Here is a 16987-nt window from a genome sequence, read left to right on the forward strand (position 1 = left end):
CTAGTAATAATAACAGTGACGTGCCCAACGATACTCCCGATTTCGCCCTTTGAGTGCAGCGAGTTATTAAAGAGAGAAAAAGATATAGCTTTAAAAAGAATGGCACCCTGGGATTTGTAGGTGTTTGGTGGGGTTTTGGGGTGTAATCAGCAGACAAGAAAACTACAAATTCCATAATGCATCACTGTAACACGGACTCAGTGCGCGGATGACGTCAGGGACCAAGCAGAGTGTTCTGTTTTCATTGAGGCGCGAAAGTGAACAAGGACTCGGGAGTTAAAGGTGATTCTCCGGGTTTAAAATAAGGAACATTCTAGTCAATCTTAAACGGTGTATATTGTGCCACATTTTTCACATTTATTTTAAAAAATAAGAACAAATATAATCAGTTAAATTCGATATTTATTTTGTGTTTGTTGGTTAATGCGTTGTCACATTATTTCAATCCTCCTCCTTCCTCCCTTCTAACTAACTTACTCCTTGCTTGATATTTTTGTATCGTGTGTGTAAAAAGCGAACACGAACATATATTTGATTGAATGGACAGTGTGACTATCCAGGCGGCTAAATAAACGCTCTATATTATATAGGTAGTCATAAAAAAATATATATTAAAAAGTCAAATTAACTGGGAGGGGGGGTGGTCAGTCTGATGTGAGTGTGAGCCACTGACTGAATGAAAGCCAGGTGCCGGGGCTGAAGGTATTGTCAGCTCGTCAGCAACATAGTTTGAGAGAATAAACCTACCTAATGGGTAGGTAAGTAGGTTTATTACGTTAGCAACCCATTGCTAGCTGCTAACCCCACGTCCTTGGTGGCTAGCTAGCTTGTTTCACAGCTAATCATTATGCGTGTGTGTGTGAGTGTGCGTGAGCATGTTTTGATATCGTCAACCAACTCACGTTAGCTAATCACTTCAATTTGGCTTTAGGTGACTAAAGCATAATAGCAGCCAAAAAAATAAAGATGGACATAAGGAAGTTTTTTTTACAAAAAGTCAAAGTGTAAGTAGGAAGATGTTGTTAAAGTAATAAACACAATTGATAATGATTCTCATAGCAAATGTAAAAATAATGTACTAATGAAGTTAGCAGAGTCATACTTTCTCTCTAAACAGCATGCATCAATTTATCATTTTGTCAGGCGAGTGAAGCAGTGCAACCTGGTAAAAGCAGTACAGAGGCTGGTGAAGCAACAGGGTCGCCGGTGAGGTCTGTAATGACTTAGTGATTATAACAGTGAAAGTGTTAGACTCCGTTTTGAGATATATTATTGTTTGAGGCACATTGTGATATGATAGTAGGCTAATGCTGTATAGTAATACTCAGCAAATAAAGTTAGCATAGCCATATATTCTCTCTCTATATGGCATGCATCAATTTATTATTTTATCAGGTGAATGAAGCAATGCACCCAGGTACGAGCAGCAGCACAGACACAGGAGAGGCAGGCAGAGCACGTGAGCGTGCATGTGCTCATGCTTGTAGCGCCAGGGGTATTGGTAGATTACAGTAAGGCTGGGATAGGTTGTAATTCAGGTTATTAGTAATTCTATAGCAGGGATGTCAAACCAGCTTCCAGGAGGGACACTTTATAATAGTGTTTTAAGTGTATACCAGCCAACTTCATGTCAATCAGATTATCCTCGATTCATTCATTTCAAGCCACCAGAAGTGACCATTTAACAGCTGTCTCCTAAAAAATGTCTTCCCGGGGGGGCACGCCCCTTAACCCCCCTAGCGACCGCGACTCCACCCCCCTAAAAAATTGTGTCCCCACCAATGTTCAAACCAAACCTACGGCCTGGACCACAGATACATCTCACCACTACCCTCCGATTTCAGAAACACATTTAAAACACAATTCAAATCTCTCCTGCTCTCTGCTGACACACCCCGTTGGGTTTTTAAACACGGTCGGGTTTGGTATAGAATTCTATTGTGCAGCGGACAGAAGGGCTGCGGCACTGTGCAAACTGACACGTTAGTCTTTTAGTCCACAAATATCATCTAATGCTGGTTTACAATCTAGTGAAATGGTGCCAATTACCGGCCATCGATGAGAAAACAGCCTCTGAAAGTATTGACCAACTTCTCTTTAACACAGCAAAACCCGAGAAGGATAATTTCCTACAGACACACACACACAAACAAAACAAATCAGTCTGATTTCACTTCCCAAATGCCATTTTAAATGGGAATGTTCACTGTAATGTTTAAGGCAAATAAATACAAAACATATGTATTCAGAGACTATTTCTTAACCCCCAGTGTAAGGATAGGACATAATACAGCCACGTATAGTTGTGTATTCATTTGACTATGGCGTTGCTGGGTTTTTTCCCAACACAGTGATAATGTGTTTACATACTAACATCCTTACAGGTGCCCATGTGATTACATTAAGCAAAACAGAAAATAGGCTAACCGAAAATAATAACCGAAAACCGAAACAGCAAAAGCAGATTCAAAAGCTAAACAAATATAAAAAATGGAACAGGTGTTCATGGTGATTGTTTGAATGTTAAGTAAACATTTCACATTTATTTTTTGAGGTAGATATACCATTAAGCCACGGTAGCTTAGGAAACAAATGCGAGGAAAAAACAACCCTGTCAATGATCTCGGGATATTGAGTAATAAATTATCTCGTGGTCGTCATAAGGGTTTGAAAATGTGATTTCATTTCTATTTCTGTTTCTTTCCTAGATGAGTCACTGTAATTAAGAACTCTAATTTGATAAACATATGCACTGTAATGAGTAATAAGCGACGCGCTACTGTAATCAAATTGCTTTAACGCGTTTTCGTTTAGATTTTAAACAGTGAGGTTTATAAAATTCATTTTAAATAGGTGTATGTAAAAGATATACAATATATTGACGCGCAAATGTGACGTGTTTTCCTTGTTTTCCATCCCTGAGCAGATAAAAACACAAAGAAAGATTATCAGTGTTGTTACTGAAACACTGTGCGCGTTTTTCTGGTGCTTTAAACGTATAAACACCGTCCTATCAGCGCCCTCAAATAAACATTACATGAAATACTTCATTCTTTGTTGAGTAAAGTCTTTTACTGACTACAGATGCGAGTCAAAACACGTTTGAAAAGATATATAACGCCACCTTTGTTTAGTTTTAAAAATAAATAAATAAATAAATAAAAATAACAGCTGCCAGCTGGCGATGTGCGGCGGTTGAGTTTTTAAGCAGATTGGATCTGTTCTGTCGCATCGCTGCCCGGGAACATACGGTCTGCACTCGGACTCGTTTCAACGTTTATCCGGAGCTTCAAACCATGAATCATACCTGTTCTTACCTGGTGAAGGGACCCGCGGTCGCAGCTGCACGCTCGAGTCTGCCTGGATCTCATCAGAGGAGAGGACCAGGGCCGAGGGGGCGTGGCTAAAACTGAGCGGCTGCTGTGATTGGATACATGTTCTCCTATTTGGAATCGTTTTAAACGCCTCGAGATAAAGGAACTGGATAATAACACGCTTTGTTTGGATCTGTGGGCATTTGACGGTATATTAATTCTTGGAGTTATTTATTATTATTATTATTATTATTATTATTATTATTATTATTATTATTATTATTCCTTTATTTTATTAGGAAATCACATTGAAATTAAAATCCATTTTGCAAGCGTGATCTAGCCAAGAAAGGTAGGTTTTTATTTATTTTTTTCGTATATAGTCTTTTTACTGTTTTCTTATTGAGCTTTTATATATTTTAATTATATTGTGAGAAGTGTTTAATTTAAATCAAGGGAAGTAATGTTAAAACTTTACAATGCATTAGTAAGACCTCACCTAGAATACTGTGTCACCTCGTTACAAAAAGGATATTGCTGCTCTAGAAAGAGTGCGAAGAAGAGCAACATGAATTATCCCGGGTTTAAAAGGCATGTTGTATGCAGACAGGCTAAAAGAATTGAATCTATTCAGTCTTGAACAAAGAAGACTACGTGGCGATCTGATTCAAACATTCAAAATCCTAAAAGGTATAGACAATGTCGACCCAGGGGACTTTTTTGACCTGAAAAAAGAAACAAGGACCAGGGGTCACAAATGGAGATTAGACAAAAGGGCATTCAGAACAGAAAATAGGAGGCACTTTTTTTAACAGAGAATTGTGAGGGTCTGGAACCAACTCCCCAGTAATGTTGTTGAAGCTGACACCCTGGGATCCTTCAAGAAGCTGCTTGATGAGATTCTGGGATCAATAAGCTACTAACAAACAAACGAGCAAGATGGGCCGAATGGCCTCCTCTCGTTTGTAAACTTTCTTATGTTCTTATGAATAACTGACGCAAATCCCAGTATTGAATTCAACTTGTATTTTAATCACAGGCTTATTAAGAAACACAAACAACTCAACTCAGCCTCCCCTCTTACACCATCCCTCGTGGCGCCTGCGCAACGACGTCACGCAGCACCGTCTTCTGGATAGGATTAGCTTTTTCCTCTCTCTCTCATCACCACAATCCGCAGCGGAAACCCAGATATAAAACAACCGTTAGAACCAGTGGCGTAAATTTGGTTTCAAAAATGGGGAAGGGGGGGGGCAGTTCCTGTAGCGGATGCATGCATAAAGAGTATTCTGTGTGAAATAATGAAAGTGAGGGGGGTGTCTCCTTGTGTAAATTACCCCTGTGGTTAGAATGCCAGTATGGGGATCCAGCTGGAGAGCTTATCTATGAAGCAGCAGCTCTATTAGTCAAAAGGGAGTTTCATAATTATCTGGCACCAAAAAGAAATGTTTCAAAAACTAAAATGTGGCCGCTCCCCTAGTAAGAACGCTGCCAATGAAAGCACATGGTGGTGGTCTGAAGAGACGACATCTTGAATAAGATACAGAGAGATCACACTATTCAACCCTTATAAAAGTGTCCTGTAGTAAAAGCACTGCAGAGTGTAATAAAGCACAGGGAAGCACAGAGAGGTGTGGTAAAGCATAGGGAAGCATTGCAAAGCACAGAGAGGTGTGGTAAAGCATAGGGAAGCATTGTAAAGCACAGAGAGGTATGGTAAAGCATAGGGAAGCATTGTAAAGCACAGAGAGGCGTGGTAAAGCATATTAATAAACAAGCCATAGTCAACTCACGTTCACCATAGTAAAAGCACAGCAGTGTGTAATAAAGCAGTGATAGGACAGGAAATCAGTATTTGTCTAATTTATTATGGTCGAGGAACAAAGTGTTCTGAAGAGATTGGTTTTGTTTTTTTGTTTCATTAAAATACTGTACAAACTTTATTAAAGTGCTGCACAATAAGACACTATTTAAATAGTAATAAAGAAGCACGTCTGATGTATTCAACTTAATCTGAAATGTCAGTGTAATGTGTATCAAATACGAACACCACATTTACAACTGAACATTCAGTGGCAAGCAGCAATAGGATACTGAATTACAGATAATCAATCTAAAATAGATCAAATTATACAGCCAATCAATCTAAAATATATCATATTATACAGACAATCAATAATAATAATAATAATTTATTTCTTAGCAGACGCCCTTATCCAGGGCGACTTACAAGATATCACATTTTTTTTACATACAATTACCCATTTATACAGTTGGGTTTTTACTGGAGCAATCTAGGTAAAGTACCTTGCTCAAGGGTACAGCAGCAGTGTCCCCACCGGGGATTGAACCCATGACCCTCCGGTCAAGAGTCCAGAGCCCTAACCACTACTCCACACTGCTGCCCACAATCTGTATCAGTGGACAAAAGGAATCAATTAGACCAAATTATCTCTTCATAGATACTTTGTATCAACTAAAAAAACATATCCAGGGCAATACAATTGTTACAAAATATCACAGTGCAAAGTATCACATTATAAAATATCACAGTACAGAATATCATAATACAGATAAGAGCAGTTATGAAAAAAAACAATAAGATCAAATTCAAGTAAGAGCAAAATAAAGAATACAGTAAATTAAGAGTGAGTTTGACTAAGAGGCAAAAACAACCCAATTGGAAGATAAAAAAGCCAAATCAAACCAAATTATAGGACAAAATGCCAATTTAACCAAATCATAAAGTCAAATGAAGTTTACAGTTAGTCACGTGATTGGTACAGACTGAGAAAGTAGGGCAAGCAGCGATTTTGGAATACTATTTAGTAAATTGCAAAATGCTGTATTACAGTGCAGTGCTCGTTTGCAATCATGTTCACAGATTGTCTTTGTACAGTATAAGTGCAGTACCATGCTTTGGTATTTAAGACACACTGATGTACCCGACATGAATCATTTATAATGCCCTGATGTACGAGAACAGCTCCCTGAGATGCGATACTTTTACACGTCTGATGGACCCCTGGAACCCGTTAAATCAGACAGGGCATGTTCTGTTGGATCTGTTGGTGTGCTGGCATCATAGCGGCGTTTGAAAAGCAGGCTGATTACAATGATCACTGTTGCTACCCCTACCACTGTCAAGACAACCCACAAAACAATGCGATGCCTGTCCGGATAACCTGTGGATTAGATAAAAACAAAATGAGGATCAACATCAGGAATGCTTCTTCAACCCAACTCTTCTGTACAGAGATTGAGAAAAGCAGAAAGTCGATGTGTCTATAAAGAGATGCTGGGGGACAGGTGGGGTTAAGTGCCCTGTAATTACTATAATGCAGTCCCCCTTCTGTTGTGTGGGATAGCTTCATTTTAAAAAGCCCACAAGCGAAAAACAGACATCAAAAACTTTTACAGCAAGTCACGTCTCCATTACAAATGGAGTTAGTGGCTCAGGTTTGAAGTGATGAGCCAGTCATGTCATATTCTTACCCTTCTTTGTTAAGGTGATCGTCTTCATGAGGGTTTGGTTCAGTCGGCTGTGGGTAAGAACACAGGTATAATTAGCATCCCTGGACACTAGAATGTGACTTGTGATTTCCACCAGCCCATCCCTGTCCAGCGATTGGCTAGTCTTGCTGCTCTCTGTGATGTCACATCCTGTCTCATTCAGCCACTGCACTGAAGCGCTGGGGTATCCTGTGGAGATGCAGCTCAGGAGAGCCTTGTCTGGACTGTCCGGACGGTCAGTAACGACCAGCCGAGGCTCGCTGAATTCAGCTGGGAACAGAAACGACAACAGCATTTTAAAATCATGTTTTCCAAATCAACGGAAATGAGCCAGTGGCTAAATCGATTACTGTACACAGTGGAGTGCGTCCGACGTCATGTTTACATGGAAACAGTGTTGTAATTGTAAGTTGTCCCTGACAAATACATAGAAAGAAATACAATTAAATAATTAAATAAATAAATAACCTCAGCACTCCAAAGTGACTTTGCTGTAAATGTCACAGCCTCTATTTTACAAAACAGTGTCAGGGCAGTGTGCTTGTGAATAGACTGCTGCAGCTCTCTCAGTAAGACGACACTCACCTGCCACTATGAGCCTCACGTCTCCACTGGTAAGCTCCCCTTGGTTGGTGACAGCGCAGGTGTACCAGCCCTCATCTTCCCCCCGCACCTGCTTCAGTCTGAGGGAGGCGTTCCCCACACTGAGCTGCTCTGGGAACAGCTGGGTCCGATTCCTGTAGGTTTCATTCTGCAGAGCCAGCTGGTCCTGACCGTAATAGTAATCGTGGACCACCCGATAGTCAGGAGGGCGTTCCCAGGTAACCACCACTCTGGTGAGATCAGCCCCCGCTTTATAGGAGAAAGAGCAGTCGAGAGTGACATCACTGCCGGGAGGTGACGTCACTGGAGACCGGGGCACTGTAACTGCAACGCAGACTGGAACAAAAAACAGCAGCAGCCATTTATGTAGCTATATGTGTACCTGAACAGGTCCTGTAAATGCCAGTGTGAAAAACGTATAGAAGAAATCGCAACGGAAGATCATAGTATAGCTAAATGACTAATAATTATTAATAAATAATAATAATAATTTAGTTGGCTTGGTGGTTAAAGAAAGGGGCTTGATAACTTGGTTGATGAGGCATAGTTCACCTCCTAGTCTCTGTGAGTCCCTTTGGATAAACGCATCTGCTACAGCATGTCTCACAGCCTATTGTACTCCAAAGTTCCGGTCAGAAATAAAAATAAAATGTAACCTTTGTTTTTTTTTTCCAGTGTTTAATAGTTTGGAGACAAAGCAAGTCCTTGTGAATCCAGCGCAGCTGCAGGGTGATCATTGTGTTTTGTGTTTGGGGTTCAGAGAAACAGCAGTTTCATAGCTTGGAGGCAAAGCAAGTCCTTCTGAGTCCAGCGCACCTGCAAGGTCATCACTGGCGTTCAGAGATGCATTTAAAAAGGACTATTTACACTCAAACAAAAAGGCCCGATAAAAAACGGTGCCAATAAAACGTATCTCATCTTTGTCTAAAATACAATGGAACTCCTCTTTGTCTAAAATACAATGGAACTGTCATGTGTAATTTTGATTTCAATGAGGGTGTTTCCATACATTTACAGGTGAGTATTAAGAGCTAACAATGAAGCCAGAACTACTGTAGTTCAGCAAAAACAAACCAGAGACGATACCAATGATACAGACCGGACAGGGTTCATTCAGATCAGCGACTTTGCAGTTGTGGACTCGGGATGAGAGGCGGTCTTTCTCAGCCGCTCTACATACATATACACATATACACATATACATATACACATACATACATACATACATACATACATATCTATATATATCTATCCTTTTTTATGTGAAGCGCTTTGGAACTTCTGTTAAAGAAAGGCGCAATACAAAATATATTATTATTATTATTATTATTATTATTATTATTATTATTATTATTATTGTCACCATGAATCTGAAACTTAAAGAACAAAATTCAAAATAGAAGGTACTTTCATGAGCTGGAAACCACCAGTAACACCCTTTTAACTGCATGCTACCTATATATTTAAATAATCAGATTTAAAAAAAACAAACAATAAAAATCCATCTGTGTTTTTTGCATCCTCCGCTTACTACAATTAAACCTTTTGAAACTTCATTAACTATTACCATAAAGCCAACATGTCTACAGCATTCCCAGGGCTGTAAATACATTATATTTTCACCATCAGTGAATAATCAAACAAATATATTAATATAAATAAAAATAAGAGACTGAAATGTCGTCTTCTGGTTCTGGAGAGAGGGATTGTAAGAAAGAGGATCACAGATCCCGAGATTGTCGCACAGGTAAAGCAGACGTGACAGCGCTAAAGGACTGTACCATTCCCTGTTGGATCAGACCATTCCAAGGCCGCGCTGTTTACTGTAGGTCAGAATAAAGCTGTATAAAAGAATAAATCTCTTACTGGTTAGAAGCAGAGGCAGAGCAAACAGACAGGAGCTGAGCGTCCTCATCATAACACCACAGAAGAGCCGAGCATCCTCATCATAACAGCACAGAAGAGCTGAGCATCCTCATCATAACACCACAGAAGAGCTGGGGAAATACAACAATAATAATAACAACAATAATAATAATAATAATAATAATAAATTAAACTAATACAGAGAGCAATATAATTCCATATAATTATCACTGACAGTATTAAACCAATGTTCATAAACCATGTGCTAAGAATGGTCTTACCCCACGGCTATGACATCATAGACCAACTTACTTACCGGACCTATTAATATTACTACCCCTTAATAGTGACAATGATCTAAACAGTGTTTCTGTAGGTAAAAATGTCAACATACAACTGAAACAGCATTTAAACCACCCAACAATATTTTGTTCATCTGTCACTACAGATCACAGAAAAAATTGGCAAATATACTGTGATATTTAGTCAGAGAACAGAACAAAGACGACTTTTTTTTCCAACACAGTGATAATGTGTTTACATATTAACATCCTTACAGGTGCCAGTGTGATTAGATGAAGCAAAACAGAAAATAGGCTAACCGAAAAAAAATAACCGAAAAACGAAACAGCAAAAGCAGATTCAAAAGCTAAACATAACTGTAACAGATGGAACAGGTGTTCATGGTGATTGTTTGAATGTAAAGTAAACATTTCACATTTATTTTTTGAGGTAGATAGAACATTAAGCCACGGTATCTTAGGAAACAAATGCGAGGAAAAAAAAAAACCCTGTCAATGATCTCGGGATATTGAGTAATAAATTATCTCGTGGTAGACATAACGGTTTGAAAATGTGATTTCATTTCTATTTCTGTTTTTCTTTCCTAGATGAGTCACTGTAATTAAGAACTCTAATCTGATAAGCATATGCACTGTACCGAGTAATCAGTGTTGTTACTGAAACACTATGCGTGTTTTTCTGGTGCTCTAAACGTATAAACACCGTCCTCAAATAAACATTATTTGTTGAGTCTTTTACTGACAAGGCCGGCGGTCTCACTAAAAATACAATTGCGAGTCAAACCATGAATCATACCTGTTCTTACCTGGAGAAGGGACCCGCGGTCGCAGCTGCACGCTCGAGTCTGCCTGGATCTCATCAGAGGAGAGGACCAGGGGCGAGGGGTGTGGCTTATATATTTATTTATTTATTCATTAGGAGCGCATGCCATCTATACATTTAGATGATTAGTGCCCTCATTAGTCTCTTTTTTTCACATCGTCTTAATTTATCATCTATAAAATGCCTGCTTTTCCTGTTTCCCTAATATATCCAATCATCTTTTTCTTTTCCTTCCTCCCCCCTCCGTGCTTAATTTGATTTGACTTTTTTCGTTCCGGCACCTAATTAGCCCGGATCCGGTACCACTCGCGGCATGATTTATTATTTTTTCCTGCTTTATGTACCTACAACATTGTCAAAACAGTAATTAGCGCATATAATGCATGACGTAAAAAAATGAAAAACTATAATAAAATAAACATTTCAAAAGAATATATTGTGTAAACTGATTATATATATATATATATATATATATATATATATATATATATATATATATATATATACACACACAAAATTGTGAAAACGAAGTCATTATTTACAAAAATAACAAAATGCTTTTTTCACATTACCCTACTGCATAGCACGACTTCAAAAAATGAAAAACTATAACAAAATAAACACTTGAAAACAAAATATTGTGTAACCAGCTGTACACTGGTTATAAGTAGGCCTACATACACAATTGTAAAATCGAAATAAAATGAAATGAAGGTACTTACATTACTGGCGCATTTGTTGATTCGTTGATTTCTTTTTACAAAATGTGTCGTGACATTGCTAATGCGTAAGACACAAATATAGCTATGGTTTACTGCAAAGTTCGCTAAATATTCTGTACTATATTTCTTAGCAGACGCCCTTATCCAGGGCAGGTTACAATTGTTACAATATATCACATTTTTTACATACAATTACCGATTTATACCTTGCTCAAGGGTACAGCAGCAGTGTCCCCCACCTGGGATTGAACCCACGACCCTCCGGTCAAGAGTCCAGAGCCCTAACCACTACGCCACACTGTTGCCCTGTGTAGGTACTTAGATAGCTAATTGCAAATGTAAAAAATAACTAAACAACAGCTGCACATGAAATGTGCAGCTGTTGTTTAGTGGAGGGGAGGGAAGGGGAGGGAAGGGGAGGCGCGCGGCGCCCAGGCCCCTCGTGGCGCCGCCCCTACAAGAGACTGTTATCAGACAAGCCAAAATAAACTGTGCTCTGCTATCTGTGTAGCTAAAAGATTAAGCGAAGAGGAGAGAGCGGACGGGCGCTGTTGTGGATCCTATACCGAGGACTGAAGACTTTGTTGCAGTTGTTTGTTGAGTCTATCGAGAATTGAAAGCTCTGTTGCCGAGTTTGATCCAGTGTAGGATTGAAGACTTCGTTGCGGAGAGGAGAGTTTTTGTACTGGACACTTCATCAACAGATTGAGTTTCCAAACCAGCGGACCAAAAATCTAAGCTTCAAGGAACCGTTGAGTATAATTCCAGTTGCATTTTCCTTTCATAGAACAAAGGCCCTGTCCACACTATGCCTTTAAACCGTATTAGTTGCATTTAAGCCTGCTTAAAAGTGCTAAATACGGTTTGCATCCACACTACGCAGCATTTAATACCGTACTCGAGAACCGGACTCGAGACCACCTCAGGAGGTAGTCCCGAGTCCGGTTCTAATTAGATCGCATCAGGTAGTGCGGTTTATCAGAAGTCTAGATGTAATACCAAACTACATGTTTTGTGTATCCTCCAATATCCCAAAATGCTTTGTGGTATGTTTGGCGAAATACTCAGAGCAGGCGCTCTGAGTATTTTTATTCTTCAAAAAAATCTGTCAAGACATCTCTGTTAAACTAGTGGGGAAAATCGTATTTTTCTTTAATTATACTTGTACTTGCTAGAACCAAAGTCATTGTATTTATCTCGCTCTTAACCGTATTATTACTTGTACTGTGATCCTCGAAATGTGTTTTTGTTTACGACTGTAAGTCGCCCTGGATAAGGGCGTCTGCTAAGAAATAAATAATAATAATAATAATAAATAATAATAATAAATAATAATAAAAACACAACGTTAAATTAGGCGACTGCAAAAATGAAATGTGAGTTAAAAGTAGGATCGGGGTTGAACAAATTAAGTAATTTGTCAGCTCTGTTCGAAAAAATTAAGAGGACCAGAATTAGGCTCAGGCAAGATATGAAGGTAAAAACAAAGATTGTTTTGTAATTAACAGCTTTTTCTGAATAATTATAAAACAGAATCAGCTCAATTTGTTTAAAGGGACTTCACCTGATTAAAAATAAAACCTGAAAACTTTAAGCCCTACTTGTGTGTGTGAGTGTGTGTGTGTGTGTGTGTTCGGATTTACTTTTTCCGCAATACTTGTTATATTTCATTTATGCAATATGGACCTCTTAATATGGGGCATAACACATTATTTGAAAATAAAATACAGTGCATGGTGGGATACTGTCATATTAATTTCGTTCGTTGCGCTGCTGGGAATTGTAACTGAACTATTTTAATGGTGTGTGGATGCATTAAGCCTGACTAAACATGAAACGGTACTTCAGTGTGGACGCTTTGACCTGGATTAATTAGAGCGGTTTCGAGTACGGTGCTTGAGATCCGTTATGTAGCGTGGACAAATTAATTAATTAACACATTCACATAGAATTGAACTGTTAATTGTTTAGTTTGCACACTTTGCATGTGAAATAACTTTTAGTGAAACTTGATGAAGTAACTATAAGTAATCTACCTCATATTGCTGTATGAAGAATTTCTTTAAAAGTAAACTTGCCCTACACTTAATCTATATACCCTTAATAAGCGTAATGTGATATATTCTGAGATTGTCTGCATCATCTCAGTGGAGGCTGTGTGCTTGGATGTGGGCGTGTGTGAGCAAGGTTTAACATGTTACAGGTGTTACACACCAGAGCCAGGAGACACTGCGCGTTTTTCACCTCCAGCGACAGTGTGTTACTGACGCTGGCATGCGTATCGGGTGTCAGAGGTCGGAAAAAAGAATGCTTTGGCATCGATTGATTAAAGTTTTTATGTCCATTCTTTCAGCTGCCTACCCACCTTTTATGACGTCACCACACCACAGCGGTATATGGTTACAATGTGTCTGCTAGCTATCAAGCTTATGTAGCAAAATATTCAACATGTTTAAGCAAAATACACAGACTACTCTAAGTAAATATAATTATAAGACATTAGTTTAAGTAAATACAAATCATAAGCTTATCACATTTAATTAATAAGTTTAGCGTGTTAGTTATCCAGCTTGACAACACCGTCACACAAAATAGACTCCAGTCCGCTTATTTAAAAACCCATCTCTAGCGAGCTATACTGCAAGAACAAACCACACTGATAAAAATACTCTGTCTAGATGGACATTATTAAGTATAAGCCCGAGCTCTGGCCTCGTTTATAAATACCTGAGGTGTTGCTGCTTCGCTTAAAAGCTGTTAAAAATAACATCTACAATTAATCCTTTAGCAGATTAGACAAGGAGCCTACCTGAACACCAGTGTTTATTTGATGTGTTCTCCACCCCGTGCCAGGCTCAAGGGTTTTAATCAGCTTCGTGACAGAAGGTAAGTGTTAACAGGTCTTCACAAATTAGCAATTGCAACTAATAGCAATCAGACAGACGGCATCAGAATCTAAAGATTTAAGTTGTATATCAATTATCCCGATATACAGGGAGAACAGTTAGCTGCTGTTTAGTTAGTACTAGCAACTCAAGGCGGTTTAGCCAATGACAACATACATTTTGCTGGAATAGATTAGCTTAATGCAGTACAAGTTCGTATTATTAAATGTAACCACGTCGTTTTTCTTCTTTATTTTGCTTTTGACAGCTGCATCCCGTAACTGACACGCTTAACGGTTTTTTTTATGTGTTTTTCCTCTGCGGATAGTGCGGCTGCTGTGAGAGCGAGAGAAAGATAATTATATCCAGCACTGAATGTAATTCCCCCTGGGATGATAACTGAACATACACTCCCAGGGATACAAAACAAGAGAGCGTGGGAAATCACCCGAAGCCCAATCAAAACGCACCATGAATACATGTCTATTAAAAGGGGAATACCAAGCTCTATTGAAAGAGTAATGGGTCGTTAAAGAATGATGTCACCACAGTCTCCAGTAAAAACCCAACTGTATAAATGAGTAGTTGTATGTAAAAAAAAAAAAATTAAAAAAAAATAAATAATGTGATATCTGTATAATGTGAAATAATGTATAATGTGATATCTTGTAACAATTGTAAGTCGCCCTGGATAAGAGCGTCTGCTAAGAAATAAATAATAATAATAATAACAGTCTCATCTAGAGTTTATTTGGTGGATCAGAGGAATGAACCAGGAGTGCACACGCTGTCCTCCCCGAAACTGGTATACAAAACTGCCTTTTAAAGTACTAATATTTAACTGATTAATCGTTGTATTGAGCGAATCGTTCTGGTCTAATCCATACAATATGACTCACTTAGTTACTGCAGACATGATTGCCATACTGTGCCAAAAGAAAGATGATGGGGAAACTGAGACCGGGATGATCGACAAGTATTTTATATTTAGACTTTTTAAAACATCATTACCACGGCGCATACGTCACAGATAACACTGTTGTGACCAGGACAGTGATATTTTGAAATTCACCTATTTCCAATGAGAAAACGGGAGAATTTGTGTCTTTTCGTTTACACAGTCAGAAAAAAAACAACATATGAATCCAAATTAACATGTATTTATACTAAAGTAATACAAAAATGACTACAAAAGATTTAGAAGTGAGTAGTTTTTACGATTATACAGTAAATCACTTTCACGAATCAGCCCCCAAATGTAGTCTCCCATCATGTTCTCGTTATACTGTCCTTGGTAGCGGCGTTCAAAGTCCAGTATATCCTGGTGGAAGCGCTCGCCTTGCTCCTCCGAGTATGCTCCCATGTTCTCCTTGAATTTATCAAGATGAGCATCAAGGATATGGACTTTGAGGGACATCCTACAGCCCATTGTGCCGTAGTTCTTCACCAGAGTCTCAACCAGCTCCACATAGTTTTCGGCCTTGTGATTGCCCAGGAAGCCCCGAACCACTGCGACAAAGCTGTTCCAAGCCGCTTTCTCCTTACTAGTGAGCTTCTTGGGGAATTCATTGCACTCCAGGATCTTCTTTATCTGTGGTCCGATGAAGACACCGGCTTTGACCTTTGCCTCAGACAGCTTAGGGAAGAAGTCTTGAAGGTACTTGAAGGCTGCCGACTCCTTATCTAGAGCTCTGACAAATTGTTTCATAAGGCCCAATTTGATGTGCAGTGGTGGCATCAGCACCTTCCGGGGGTCCCAGCCGTACTCATCATACTTCAAGGCGTCCAGCAAGGTCTTGATGCTGTTGTAATCCTCTTTGAGGTGCACCGAGTGAGCCAGGGGAAGAGACGGGTACTTGTTACCATTATGGAGCAGCACGGCTTTGAGGCTCCTGGATAAGCTGTCAATGGAGGACAGTATAACGAGAACATGATAGGAGACTACATTTGGCAGCTGATTCGTGAAAGTGATTTACGGTATAATCGTAAATCTCGAAAAACTACTCACATCTAAATCTTTTGTAGTATTTTTGTATTACTTTAGTATAAATACATGTTAATTTGGATTCATATGTTGTTTTTTTCTGACTTTATGTGAACGAAAAGACACAAATTCGCCCGCTTTCTCATTGGAAATAGGTAAATTTCAAAATATCACTGTCCTGGTCACAAAAGCAAAGTTTGTGGGGAATAATAGCCATTTTCTATACTTTTGAGGCATAAGCAATTAGGAAATAACACTTACTACCCAGGAACAAAAATTGTGTTACATAGTGTAATTAATTAAATAAATAAAGAATACAGGGAGATACAGTTCCATTTAGAAATAAATACTTGTGTTTTATGACCGATTCGAGCTGCCAGCGTTACGTTAAAGAAGACCGCAACCAGCTGCGACCGTCGGTCCCTTCACCAGGTAAGAACAATTCTGATTCATTGTTTGAATTTCTGGATAAATGCTGAAATGAGTAACAGTATATTATTATTATTATTATTATTATTATTATTATTATTATTATTATTTATTTCTTAGCAGACGCCCTTATCCAGGGCGACTTACAATCGTAAACAAAAATACATTTCAAGTATCACGGTACAAGTAATAATACAATAAGAGCAAGATAAATACAATGACTTTGGTTCAAGCAAGTACAAGACCGTATGTTCCCGAGGCAGCGGCAGCCGGCATTGATGCGGCAGAACTTTGACAAATTCAAGAACCGGATGCTACTGTCTGATTCGATTAACAGCGCTCTGTTGAGATGACTCTGTGTGTGGCGGTACTAATCTGCAACAATCGGTCAAATACAGACAGCTGCTGCTAACGAACGTTAAATTGTACTACCGTGGGAGTTACATTAAAATATCAAATAAAAAAGCAAAATAGAAAACGCACCATACCCTGACTGCAATTTTTTTTTATTTTTGTATTTTACATTGAACCGTCCTTCGGATGAAA

The 16987-nt window shown here is 38.8% G+C and overlaps 2 protein-coding genes across 7 annotated transcripts in view; both read right to left on the reverse strand.

The window, feature by feature from the left end:
* Positions 1-16987, reverse strand: part of LOC117964801 (CD276 antigen-like) — a 41767-nt gene that overhangs the window by 6363 nt on the left and 18417 nt on the right. The window contains exon 1 of one of the 3 annotated variants that reach the window (XM_059009407.1): positions 3308-3529. The exons of 1 other annotated variant lie outside the window; for it this stretch is intronic. In XM_059009407.1, coding sequence (XP_058865390.1) covers positions 3308-3371 — 64 coding nt within the window. In that variant the 5' untranslated portion in view covers positions 3372-3529. Of the gene's footprint in view, positions 1-3307; positions 3548-16987 lie in introns of those variants that run through there. One more of the 3 variants, XM_059009408.1, reaches the window with a different exon arrangement.
* LOC117962861 (CD276 antigen-like) lies at positions 5163-11347 on the reverse strand. Of its 4 annotated transcripts, none has more exons than XM_059009405.1 (5): positions 11144-11347; positions 9297-9427; positions 7413-7766; positions 6810-7097; positions 5163-6499 (listed from the first exon to the last, which is right to left on the reverse strand). In XM_059009405.1, exons 2-5 carry the CDS (start codon positions 9346-9348, stop codon positions 6321-6323), a joined length of 873 nt encoding a protein of 290 aa, XP_058865388.1. In that variant the 5' UTR covers positions 9349-9427; positions 11144-11347; the 3' UTR covers positions 5163-6320. The 4 variants fall into 4 exon arrangements, with proteins under 4 accessions (XP_058865388.1, XP_058865386.1, XP_058865387.1 ...); XM_059009403.1 differs by lacking the exon at positions 11144-11347 and adding an exon at positions 10395-10744 and having other exon boundaries at positions 9297-9395; XM_059009404.1 differs by lacking the exon at positions 11144-11347 and adding an exon at positions 10405-10743.

This window comes from Acipenser ruthenus, chromosome 38, assembly GCF_902713425.1.
Source record: "Acipenser ruthenus chromosome 38, fAciRut3.2 maternal haplotype, whole genome shotgun sequence".
Taxonomy (NCBI): domain Eukaryota; kingdom Metazoa; phylum Chordata; class Actinopteri; order Acipenseriformes; family Acipenseridae; genus Acipenser; species Acipenser ruthenus.